Consider the following 13,761-nt stretch of genomic DNA (forward strand, 5'->3'; position numbering starts at 1 on the left):
AAAAATGCTTAGAATACGAGTTACTTCAAAATTGCTCATTCTTAAAATTATGTAGTAGTGATGGGAATATTCGATTTTTTCCGGAACGGAATAGAACAAGCTTGTGTTCGGAAAAAACGGAATGGAAGCAGTTTCTTTTGGGAATCGAACGGGATAAACCTAGTAGGTTCTTTGAACCTACTTAAACAGGAAGTAAAAATTTAGACAATGGAAGAGTCTACAGTGCAGTACTTGTCGATGTATTCTTCTCGTCTCGCCACAAGTTTATTGAACCTAGGTTCGATCGTTCCTTTGAAGGGACGGCACGAACCTATTTGGTTCGGGATAAAATTTCCATCACTAACACGCGTGACAATTGTTTATTATTTAAACCTTAAATTTATCTTTTTGGTTCAACATTGAACATCCAACAATGAGCGAACGGCACGAACCTAGTAGGTTCGGAATGAAATTCCCATCACTAACACGTGTGTGACCCTTTGTTTTTTTTTTCAGACCAAAAACCACTGTCATGAAACAACTTTCAACGTATGTTTAGACCTAAAATTTATCTTTCACATCATTTGAGATAGTAAATTTAATATTCAAACTGCAAGGGGCATACCAATCGTGTCATTTGTTTCACACTCCGCTTTTGGTAGAAGCTGAAAAAAGCAACATTGTCCAAAAACTGGTACAAGAATCAACAATTTTGGCAAAAGTAGAAGCCGCTTGCTCGGGATGGAATGCAGTTCAGAATCTTCGTACCGTTTATGGTGGCCGGCTGACGGTGCAGCGAGCGAGTCATTGAGCCCAAAATCACACAAAAATGATGTTTTAATGATGCACTGTGAAGGTCTCATGAGGCCACCGGTCAAATCACGGGTACGGCCGGTCCGAAAGCATTCCACCTCGAATGGAATGTTTATCATTGTTTTGGGCCCCTTTTATGTGCGTTTGTTTTCCTTTGGATCGCTCTCCTTAACGAGCTGTTCACATGAAGCAAATGCAAAATTGCACTTGTAGCAGGTATGGGGTTGGTTTTTTTTCGAGTAAGCACTGACAAAACAAGTGCATTGTTAAAGGATAGACTCTTGTTAACGAATCTTCCGCCAGAAGTTTGTCGGCACATTGCATCAACGGTTCTATCAACCCAAAAAAACAAACGCTTAAGCTGATGCAATTTATACAACGTTAAATTTAAACTATCGATTGCATTCTCATGTATCATAACAAAAACCTTCATCGATAAACATCCTGCCATGACGTTGCAACAGGAAGCGTCCATTTATGTATGTGATGCGGGGTTACCTTGAGCCAGGCGCAAACTATCTTACAGTTTAAAGTTGCAATTTGTTTTTCTTTGTTACCGTCAGGAAGCAGCGAAGAAGCACCCGGCAGGTAATGCAATCAACAGAACCAACAGAACACGGCCGGCTGTGCAGTGCAAATGCGCTGGAATTTAGCACATACTTCTTGCGCACCATTATCGAACGTAGAACTATGATAATTGTTGTGGAGAGCTTTTTTTCTCTTTCGCCTGTGTGTGTGTGCATATTTACGTTACACTTGATTGTTGATTTTCGGTCTCGCAGCTTATGAAAAAAAAAGCCGAAACGGTTCGAATCACGACACGGACACCCTCCGTTTGCGAAAATGACCGCCGATTGACGGTTTGATTGAGATTAATGAATCAATAAAATGATGCTCCATCACGCAATCGTGCGAGGTTGGCGCGAAGAAGCAGCTTGAAGCTCTCGTGACCGATACCTATTGACCGGTGATCGTGCTGGGAGCCGGCGTAAATGGGTAAATATCCTCGAAGAATGAAGGTGCAAAGTAAAAAAAAAAACAAAAGTTGCTCCGGTTGGTGCATCGAAACGCACGAAAAAGTGGACGATAAAGTATGTCGGAAAACATTATTGCAATCCATGCACATCGTACACACCGAATCGTAATGCAATGCGAAACTGCACCAATCAGTGACGGTTTCGCTGTTTATGCTACTAATGGTTCGGCACGCGGAAGACCGTCGATGCGGATGGAAACATCGGTCTGGATACTGTCAAGCGTTAGAGTCCTCATGACTACGCAACCCCGCTGCAAGTGCTTCAATGCGAAGATAAATGGTCGACAGCCGGGTGAGTCCATTTTGGACCTGTGAGCGGCATCAGAGATTGAAGACAAAATAGTTTTCAGACCAGTATTCAGGCATCAGGGAATGATCGATGTATGTGCGTCAGGCCAGGTTGCATCGATCGTTAAGTGCCTGCTGTCAAAAAACAGTGGAAAAGTGCAATTCTCGGTAAGAAGCGCTGATTGCTTTCCTGGTGCTGGTCTCTTGGAAGAGATATTCGAAGGAAATAGAAGCATTTAAGGACACTTGGTAGCGTGTCATTGTGCTGGAGAGGAAATGACGAGCTTCAGAAACTCTTATACCTTACTCCAATTATGATTCCCCTGTCTTCAGACAAAAAACCTTTCACATATATTCAAATAATCCTTCAAAAATATATTCTAAATAAAAATCACTTACCTTTTCCATCGACCGTGCCACCCGGCGATGTATCGTTGGGCGGTGTTTCGAACGGTCGTACACGTTCCGACTCGACCACCGATCCAAATCGCACCGAGGCGAAATTCTGCCTCGTAACGAACTCTGTCGTCGTCGTGACCGGATCGGTTGAGCTGCCACCGGTTTCCCACCGATTAGGTGGGGTCGGTTCCGAACTTATCCTCGCGATAAACGGTACCAGCATGATCAGTATGATGACGATCAGCAGAAAGCCCGCCACCAGGAAGCAGAACCTGCTGCGGGATGAGTACCATCGGGTGGTCATACCTACTGCCGATAGTAAGCTAGCTCGTAGTGAAACACAATCGATCGTACACCGCTCGGTCGGTGTACTTACACTTAGAAGGTAGTAAACTTCACACACGCACACACACACAAACACACTTGCACAATGGACCACCGATGGTGCAGCTTACCACAAGACACAACCCTTGCTGGGGTTTCGAACCTATAAAGGCACCAATAAGGATCACTTGGCACTGCACTTTTGCACCTTAAAAAATAATTCTACGCTTAAACCGGACACTCGGTGTGTGCCTGCAAACTGCATCGGAACGCGTCACTTTTCGCATTACCCGGTCATATACGAAACACACGCAGCTTGCAAACTGTCCACTTTGTCACCGGTCGTCGAGACGGACGGTTCGGTACCGGGCTTCCTGCGCTGCACGTCGGGTGGCTTTTCTTCATTTGCCTCAATGTGTGCATTCCAGGTTTGCGGAATGGTGTTGGCGATGCAGCTTCCAAACTGAAATTGAGGAAATGTAGAGCGTAAGAATTAAAGATACATGAAGATGGAATAATACCAATGGTTACTTGGATGTTGTTTGCCTTCAAATGCCAAATTCGGTTAACCAGATTACTTGATCCACTTGATTACTTGATGGTCTATTCGGTGCAAGAATTCATCGCAGGCAGAATCCTTATACCTCAGAACCTCAAACAAAGGCTAAAGGCACAAAAAACCGATGCCGACCAATGCATCATCCCCCTATTAAGACTACCTTTGACATCATTCTATTAGGCCGGCGCCTGCAATTTGGCATAAAAGTAGAGTAATTGCAAGGAAAACCCCTTAAAAACCGCCCAAATGAATCGTCAGTGAACGCGTCATTTCCCCAAAAAAAATTGGCACGCGACCTAGTGACACCCAAACAGCGCTGGTCAACAGTACGCAGTACAAAGACATGTCACCGACGCCGAAGGTCTAGGCCATGGGCTAGAAATTTAAAAATAATTCCGAATGACGCATGAATTGAGGCGTTTGCTCTGTATTAATTAATTTCCCTCAATTCCAACGTCATTTGATCGTACGCCGAGAGTGAAATATAAGTTAAAAAATGTAAGATCGTGCAGGAGTATTAATAACGAAAAATCCACTTTATCCTAACTGGTAGCGTGTTTTTTGTAGTGTACGACCGAAATGAATGATGCTCTTTCTTTGGCAACCGAAAAGCCTGTTAGGTCTTGCTGCACGACTAATTGAATTTAATTAAAATCAACCAAACATCACAACGCCTACGCTTTGTACAAAAAAAAATCTAGATCAGTTCCGTGGCCAGGCACCAACAGAATCTCTATCGACAACGGCGCGCGTGAGCACACGCTCGTTAGCGTGGTCCGATTACATTTAATTTGGCGCCATTGCGCCATTTTTATGCCTCGTAGGGTTTTCGTCGACTAAAGGCACGAACGCTTCGATACCGCGCCTTAGGGTGCCGCGTACCCGTGTTACGCACGCCGTCCCAAATAGGGCGTCAACGTGAACCATTTTCGTTCGAAATCTGGCGCCGCTACGATGAAACAACAATTCGACTACTTTCGACAACTCCGCTCCGCTCGAGTGCGGACCCGGTAGAGAATGGTCTGGATTGTTTAGATCGGAACGAGCGCTGGCGGTTATTATTTTCGAGAATATCGTTATTTTCGGAAGGAAGCTAACAGGCAAGCAAGGGTTTGCCAGATTGCAGATGGGGTTTTTTTTTGGGAAGACGAAAGACGGTAGGAGCGCACCCGTTAGGAGGTTCTAATTGATCCAACGCCAAATGGGAGGTAGTCATAGCATCGGCCGGAATCGGTTCGTGGTCTTGGTACAAACAAACATAAATTGAACGTAAAGCTGCTGCTGACGGGATCCCAAAACCCTTACACGCACAATCGCATGTTCGCAGAGTATTAGGATCAACGCACGGAACCTCACCAACCTAAAATCTACACTTAACTAAACGATGCGTCCGTATGCTTGTTCTTCCATGGGATGAAAAATACCCAGATGGAGAAACTGATTCTCGCCAATTAATAATCAATTATCTAACACAGCCAGCAAAAAAAAAAACACTATTGCCGGAAGGCATTCCCGGGCGGGGACAACATTAGGAGCACGACGTGCGTGCCGGTTTCAAGGTTTTCGCGTTGCATACGTACACCAAATCCTCCATCCTCAGTCATCATGCGGCTTGGAATCCTGGAGCGTACGCAGTTCGTGTGATGTTGCGAGCAAGTGAAATTTTCATGGTCAAGACCCGCAAACGGTCTGGTCGCCGTGGGTTGCCGACGTCGAGTACGTTGACGCTTCGTTCGCTGGCCGAGTGAGCGCGCGCCTTCACAGCGCCAGTTCAAGTTCAAGTTCATTTTTCAAGTTCTCGTCCGAAAGGGGGCAAGCGGCATGCGAAAGCGAAAACAAGAGCCAAGAGCATTCCCCTTACGAAGGCTAACGGTGGGCAAGCGATCTGCGGCTGGAAAGAAAGACTTCAGAGGCAATCGTAACATTGCCATCTTTAAATCTTGGCATGCGGTTGCCGATGCTCTATACCAGTTATGCGGGTATTCAGAAAGTATACAGAACGGCGTGTGGCATCGCAACAGGATCATGCTTTGTGGATGGGAACGTCTCCGTACGTTAATAGGAACAATCGGTTTCAATCGTTTCTGCTGAACGAGTCAGACGAGAGAAGAGACAGTTTGTCTTATCTAGCATTCAACATCACATCGTTGGTGTGTGCTGCATCGAACGCTCTCGGTTTGAGCTATCGGGAAGAATGCGTCATAACGTTCTGGATAGGTCAGTAATCTGCCAAGCCCTTTGCGACAGTAAAGAACCTCACAGAGAACTGAGTGAGCAGAGGCGAAGAGTAGCTACAGTATAAAATATTGAAACTGAAGAAAGACGACGACTTCTTCAACACTTCAGAGTCTTCAGATATTATTCCACGAAAAAATAAGAGCCCCAACCAAGTCTCTCAGCTCATGGGGTTTGGATATTTTATCAGATCTTCATAATTAAATTAAAGAACGTTTCATATCCCTCCGAACAAAATTCGCTGACTGCGCGCATTGATTCCACATAAACATTTATGCCTAACGATGTCCAATCACTGTCCAACCGTGAGGTACATCAATTTTAAACTCTGTTAATCCGTCCTGTTTTGCCAATTAGGCAACATTGTGAAACATATTCTCCTCGTGCTTCATATTGATTTGCACGATTGGAACGCAGAGGTCCGCCTTGCGTTCGTTCGCGAACTTCCATCTTCGGCAGCCTGTCCACTAGACTTCCTACGCTGCTGGAGCTTCCTTTATGTCACCATTCATGAATCTCGCTTCCTTCCCATCCCACAAGATCCGTCGTGTGTCCGTCGGTACGTTCTTCTCGAAGCCACCACGAAAAAATCACTGTGTGAATGAGTTGTTTAGTTTGCGTTAATGTTTGAATGAATTCACAACCACCCACCCCACCAAAGGAAAAAAAACCCCCCGTCGTATGAATGAACCGGAAAGCATACGGTGACGGATCGAAATTAAAGAAACAAACTTTAACGTTTGGGGCGTGCTACCGCCCTGCTGTGCGGTCATTTATCCAAAAAAAAGTACCCGGAGCGTTACCGGAAAGCGACAGTTTGCGAATGCGAAGTGCTCGCACGTTCCACACAGCTTAAGGTTTTATAAATGAAGAGAAGTCAAGAAATCGGACGCGATAATCCACTGGAAGCGTCCACTGGTGTGCGTGTATCTATGATTCATGTCGATCGATTACCAGAGGCTTTTGAATCTTTTCTCCATTCCATTCGTACCATTCTGTAGCACGGGAAACGTTAATTGATTAGTGTGATCATTAGCGAAAACTTCATACCCATCGATCGCATAAGCCAAAAGGAATTCTGAGCCCGATTCTGACAGCATCATGAATAGAAGAACAAGTGTGCTTTCGGGGAGTTTTGACTTATTGCTATACATTAGCGCAGCTGATCACTGATTGACTGCGGGGGTTGGGGCCCTACTTTGGTTTGGAAGTGTTTTGCATAAAAGATCTGCTATCTGGACCACGATTGTTCGCTTTGTTCCGAGCTCCATTCATCATGTGGTGTGTTAATTAAAAGCAGACAGAAATGTGCCATCGCGTAACCAGCTTCACAATTCCTTCTAAACTTTTCGTTAGATAACACTTATATATTGGAGGCATATATCTTGGAGCATAGGACGAACTACAGCGCGCCCAAGCCCTGCCTAATGTTTCACACCAGCTGTCACTCGAGGGACACCATTAGGGATGGGAAATGAAATTCATATAAATGTATGCGAGTATCTGAGCGCGTTATGTTGTCCAGTTGACAGTCGGGTCGAATCATTTTGGCAAGGACGCACCGTTCGAATGGGCTTGCGAGCTGCTGAGCACTGCCCCAAGAGTGGTGTGCAAACTAACCTTGACTCTGCTTTTAACCGAAACTGAGGTCATTACAGCAATGGTAAACACTGAGCGCGACACGCATGGATATGTACGTGTCCACAGTATGAAGTGCGTGTCCACCGACGCAGTCCGCCACATACTCCAGCCCAGGACAAATGTGGAAACCATATGGGGGCCTCGTTTTAATTGACTGGCGCAGCTGAAGTTCTGCTGGAGCTGGTGAATTATGGACCAACGTTAAAGCATATGGCCCTCGCTTTATCTCCACAGACATCAGTCGTATAGTTGTACTGTGCTGTACTCGTGAAACAACTTTTACTTAGAAGCTTAGAATGATTACGCTTTCGATCTAGAACGATTTCTATTTACCAAGTACCAAGATCTAAATCGCCATTACTTCTCCAGGAAAAAAAGGAAAAGAAAACCAGTCTCCGGACTGGACTGTTTTGATATTTGAATCCACCGCAGACCAACGCAAACCCATCGTTTGGTAGTTTATGTACTATTGACAGCATAACCAAAACTTGGCCTTCGCTACGAGTCACTCAGCGGGGCTAAGATTTTGAGCGTTTCCAATATATCGAGCGCCCGCGGGTTTTACACACCCCGAGCGCATCTCCCCACAGATATGCGGTACTGCATTGGGAAGTCTGTTTAATTTCACGTGTCGATCAACACGCGCCAAGCGTAAACTGTCAAAACTGTGAACACGCTTATATTTCCACCCAGGTCGGAGGTCTTTTCTAGCTCCCCCTGGTTTGCGTTCCGTACTTTCCTATTCATATCCCGAAAACCGAGCGGTCTGCTGTATTCGACAATTCTGGTCGATCGACAATGCCACAATGTAACAAGCAGGGAACAGAACAGATTTGGGAAAAAGAAAAACTCCCATGGCGCAACGCTAAACACTTCAGGTCGCAACGGGTTTCAGGCACGTGTCGCTAACGGGAAACAGGAAATCGATGCTAAACATCTTGTCGATCGTCAGTATCGGCAGTACGGTGGTTTGGGAAGGTATCAGTTTGTAATGCACACACATACATGGCTGCACATTTTTGACACGAGACGTGTTATTGGTGTTTTGCCTCATTTCTGCAACAATTTTCGCAACGTGTGCTTCGAGTTGCCAGTGATGCGTTCCAAATGTTGCGGAAATTAGATGCGATTACCTGCCTGATCAGAGAGGTTCTATATTTGTACGGCGTACATCGTTTTGCAGATTGTATCCAGAAGAAATTCATAATCGTGTCCAGACATTTGCATCAAAGTTGAATGCGAATCAGGTTTTAATTCTAAGTAGTTAGGCAGAAAAGTTTTACAATGTATCAACCAATACTTCATCGACTTTTGGTTTTTGAGTGTTCTTTTTCTTTAGAGTTACACCCTCGAAAGATCTCTGCTTGCTACTTCTGGTTTCCTTCCTGATTTCTGATGACTTGATTTTTCCCGTAGAAGTTTAGTCAGTCCTGCGTACGAGGAGACCGTCTCTGGATGGGATTTGGTCCCAGGTCCTGCCGAGAAGAGGCCGGCGCCGCTATTGCCACGGACACCGGGCCATCCGAATGAACTTTTTTAAATTTTTGCTCCAATTCGCAATCATATTAGATGCTAAAAAGGATAAAAATTTCTTCATTTCATCCATCCCTTCAATAAGCGAAAATGAAGGTGTGTGACTGAATATAAATCCATTCGAATCGTTTCACAGCCTTTCATTCCGAGGTAGCATGAAAACAAAACAATTAGCACAAAGAGGCTGTAAATAACATAAATCTTTCAGAAAACTTATGGTGCGAAATAAAACATGAAACAAACATAAAACTGCCAAAGTAAACGCGAAAAGGGAGAAATAAAAGGCAATAAAAAGAAACAGCACAATTACAGCACACTTCTTCAAGCCGTATGTGAACGAACTTCGTGTGAAAACTTTAAATGGACGATCAATTATGTAAGACGAACGATTTACACGATCACGGTCCCGAATGGTACAAAATTTATCGAACGAAATGATCGTCGATTGAGTTCAATAATATGTCTTCTCACGAACCTTACTCCGTATTACTTGCTTACATATTAGTGGCGTGTAGATTATATAGGAAGTAAACATTGTAGTTCACTCTTCAATAAACAATAGAATTCTTTGTACAAAGTTAATGCAAAAAACTAAGGTTTCAAATCTTCCGAAGCTCCCTTACGTCTCTCGCTTCCGTGCAGACATGTCTAAACCATCACCGGTACGGTGCGAAGATGATGCGATCACATCATTAGATACTCTGCGGAAGATAATAAAATGTGATAAAAGCTACCCCGTTCGCGACAACCACCACCATAAAGCAGCATTTTATTATCCTGCCAGACTGACAGACACTGGTGCGCATCTTGAGCCATCCACTTCCGTCACACGTTAGTTTATGCATCCCCGTTAGCTCATTAGTCCGCAGATGGCCAGCAGACTGGCCGAGCGTGTGACCGAGGTGAATTGATGCACCACGAATGCAGATATTAAACGATCATTCTGGATGCAGAATAATCTCGCCCCCCCCCCCTCCCCCCCCCCTTTCTTAGAGAAGGTGATCGTAGGTGATCATCATCGCACGAATAGTACGCTAACGGGACCGCACCATAAATGCCGTAACGTTTCCTCATCACATATCGAACTGCATCGATCCCCGAAGACCGCCATCGAAGGTCCGCTTCACCGGAGGGACGATTGGAAAGTAAATTAACACCATATTTTGATGGACGAAAAGAACACCCCGATGGTGCGCATAAAACTCGCACGGTTACATCTCGCCCATAATGAAGTCAAACGTTGTTGAAAGACGTGTGTGTCATAAAGGGCGAAACACATCGTCTGTCGGGGGGTTTTGTAGGAGTTACGATCCAGACCTCTCTCCCGCGTACATTGGTGATGGGCATGTTTAAGGAACTGGAAAGAACTGGAGTTCATCAAAATGCCTGTTCCGAAACGTAACGACCTCTATCTATCCCGCACGATTGCATTTACCGGCTGTCAGTTGGTGGTGAAATACAGACATCGTGGCGTGCGGCTGGCGGACATGTATAATCCCGAGGACGATCTGCAATTTGCAAAAACCCCCGTAGGTATGCTCTGCTCACGCGTACACTTTCCTCATAACCAGCTCACAATAACTCGAACCGAAGTCTGCCCGCCGCCAGCCAACGGAGCAGAATAATGAACATCTATTTTAATTTAGTACGCTTGGTGTCTAGTTCAGACGTCAATTGCGCATCGAAGGCGCGTCAGTTGCACGCCCCCGCAATCGTCGAGCCAAGCGCGAAGGATGCTGCTGGAGCTAGTGAAACGGTCAAGAATTCCACCACCGAACGGACCCGTTGGCACCGTTTCTCATTCGCAGGCACACATTTTTGGGATGCATCCCGGATCGTGTTTAGAGTGCCGGGGTAAACACGAATAGGTCATGACGTGGCCGGGCAGGGGACCAGAGTTAATAGAGAAATATATCGACATTTAACATAATTTATGCCCCCCCCCCCCCCCCCCCCACCCACAACCTCGAGTCCAGTGGCCGATGCGAGGCCTGATCGCGTGCTGGAAGCATCCCGGCGAAAACGTGAACGATAAAAATGCAATTTGCATAATTGAAATAGTGAAATAGATTAGATCTACCCCAAGACACGATGAACGAGGGTGATGCGAACGAGGACGATGAATCAAGGGACCCGGTGCTAACAAGCGTGCTTTCCGCGTTGAAAGATGCTAGGAGCTGTCTCGGTATCCATCGCTGCCACAATTATCTTGCGTCGAGCAGCACGCGTGTTTGGCCGGGTGAGGGTAGTTAACTGTGGCACGACCATTTCTAGCTGTCAGTGGACCTGATGCTTTGCGGACCATTCGACGTGGATGGATGTGATGAAGGGTTAGCGCTACCACGATCGTCTGAGATCATCATCAGCGGACCTACTCTAGGCCTTCCCTCGCTAGGTCGGTGGAGACACAAATTATTTTTCTCTGCCAAATATTTTGCCCAAACTGATCAATCTACCGCACACGGCGAGCCTTCTGATCGATTGATATGGCCGTGTGAAATGATAATATACTCTGCCACTAGTGCATCATACACACATTGATTGATCGCGTCAAATGAATGTTGGAATCGTCGGGCGTGATTGGTCCACGCTGACAAACTGGATGGAGATGGATTGAACAGCGATCATGATCATTAAAGTGTAGTTGGTTTGCCACTAGCAGGAATTAAAATCTACGCAACTACGCACGGCACAGCTCCGAACATCAATTTAAAACAAACCGAAACGCTTGAGCGGTACATGCAACTGATCAATCGCACGACATCATCAATTGACACATTGAACGCTTTGCTTCGAAAGACTAGGCGAGTGTCGTCGGCTTGTTGGCCACGACTAGTTTTGCGCTACCGTTTCGCTACTTCCACCCTGGTTGCTGGTTTACTGGCCAGCTGACCATTTACCATAAGCGGTCGGTCACCGAGATACCCCCGTACAAACCGGTAGCAACGGTCGAGACTTTTCCCCGTCCACGAAAGCACGACATCTTCGCGCGTCGGCCAGGCTGCCGCAGACAGTGTCCGCTACTACAAAGAGCAAAATGCCGCCCAAATGCGCCAACCGACAACCACACCACGGGTTTCGTTTAATCAGTTTTTGATGATCCCATCCAATTATGACCGGCCGGGAAGCGTGGACGGGTTTCGCCACGTTGGTGAGCCCTGTGGGACGACGACCGACCTACCGTTCTCTGGCAGCATAAATCGTAGAAAAAAAAACAATCGAAGCATAAGGAGCTGCGGCAATGATTGTGCCGTGGGGATGGAGCAGGGTGGCGCAGATCGATAAATCTAAATTATTAGGTCGTGACTTTCGCTGTCAGTTTGCCGGCCGGGCGTGAATAGATTTAGTCCCTTTTTTCGGGAGCACCCCGGACGGCCAGCGATGCGGGTTAGGCGCGTGGTGGCCCCGCGGTAAGCTGCGGTACACACACTTTATGACGCCAGCCAACGCACGAAACCTACGAAGATAAATGGTTCCGTCCTCCATCGCTCGTCCCCTGCGCCCCGTTTAATGGGTGTCTTTATTAGAGTAATCTTCAAGATCTTTGGTCGCGCTGTGGGATGCGGGACAGCATTGAAACGACTCCACACACGCGCCACACGGTTAAAGTACCGTTTCTCACGCGACATCCGAAAGTCCTACGCACACGATGCACACAAGCGTCAATAATCCATCAATTGTCGCATTCATCAGACGACGGATCGGAAAGTGCGTGGGGTTGCGTGGTGCAACGCGTGCAAAGACATCACGCAACGATGCATCCCACAAATGAACGGGCTCGAATGGATGAACCGGATGAACGATCGGCGCATCCCGAAAAGGGGCGTCGAATTAATATTCGGCCATTAAATGGCAGCCGTGCGAAGTTGCGCGATTACATATCGGTGATGCATTGTCATTTTGCGTACCGTGCATTGCGATTGCGCAACCTTGAGTCTCACGTGTCTCGCGAGAATAGTCCCGAAGCGGCTGCACGAGATCATCACTCGTCGTATGCATTTATTGGGAGGAGCAACAAAAACACGGGGCACCCCCAGGCACCTGGAGATTTAAAATAAAAAAAAAATAAATTCAAAATCGACGCCCTCGAACTCCGTGCTGACCCCGGTGGTGAGCGTTGTAATTTATGAGCGGGTCAGGACCTGCAGCCGTATAATATGCGATAGGCTGCGGTAGGTTGCCGTACTACGATCGCTAAATGAGTTCTAAAGTTCACTAACATTGGCCGCGGTGTGTAATGAGATATTGGCGGTGAGCGATACATAAAAATGAGACTGCTGCATTAACAATCCGTATGCATGCGATCGATATTAAGCCCACTGCGATCAATATCAATAGAACGAGCTCGTTACGTTACCCCTACACGTAAGCTCCCATAGGTGACACCGACTTCAGAAGACTCTATAATTGGATCGAATCAGAAGTCGATGGTCATTGGTTTTTATGGGGCTCGATGCAATAAATACTGCACCCTAATGGCATTGAACGGAGCGTCGTCGTCGTCGCAATAAATGAGATAACTGGGACGCTACTTCCAAAAAGTATGAGGAAGTCTTCCAGCAATATATTGCCAACGATATTGGCCACAGTTAATGATTACGTGAGCCTTCCGGAGTGTGCGACGTACCATAAGTCACTGATGTCCTCTTGTCCGTAGATGCAAAAAGCATAATCCACGCCTTACTCAAATGTTGAATCTGAAATGGGCAAACGAACCTATTGATCGACGGGTTCGAACTCCTCAGAGTAGGGGCTTTGATGCGAAGACTGCAGCCTTACAGTCATCCGCCGAGGTGGCGTGCCGTTTTTTCGTGAATGGAACGAACGCAACCGCAATCAGCTAAAGCCCTTGGTTTTAGCATTTCATTCAAGCTTTTCGCTTCAAGCGACCGTTCCCGTAGTATTTAGTCGTAGGTTTCGTAAGGAGGGGACCGTTTGCTAGGATACCCAGGCA

The 13,761-nt window shown here is 46.3% G+C and overlaps 1 protein-coding gene across 15 annotated transcripts in view; it reads right to left on the reverse strand.

The window, feature by feature from the left end:
• LOC118504785 (A disintegrin and metalloproteinase with thrombospondin motifs 9) overlaps nt 1-13,761 on the reverse strand; it is a 138,741-nt gene that overhangs the window by 91,691 nt on the left and 33,289 nt on the right. For 14 of the 15 annotated variants that reach the window (XM_036039737.1, XM_036039738.1, XM_036039740.1 and 11 more), the window contains one exon: nt 2,516-3,302. In XM_036039737.1, the coding sequence (XP_035895630.1) occupies nt 2,516-2,819 (304 nt within the window). In that variant the 5' untranslated portion in view covers nt 2,820-3,302. The remainder of the gene's footprint in view (nt 1-2,515; nt 3,303-13,761) is intronic. The other variant, XM_036039739.1, reaches the window with a different exon arrangement.

Source organism: Anopheles stephensi, chromosome 2 (assembly GCF_013141755.1).
Source record: "Anopheles stephensi strain Indian chromosome 2, UCI_ANSTEP_V1.0, whole genome shotgun sequence".
NCBI lineage: Eukaryota > Metazoa > Arthropoda > Insecta > Diptera > Culicidae > Anopheles > Anopheles stephensi.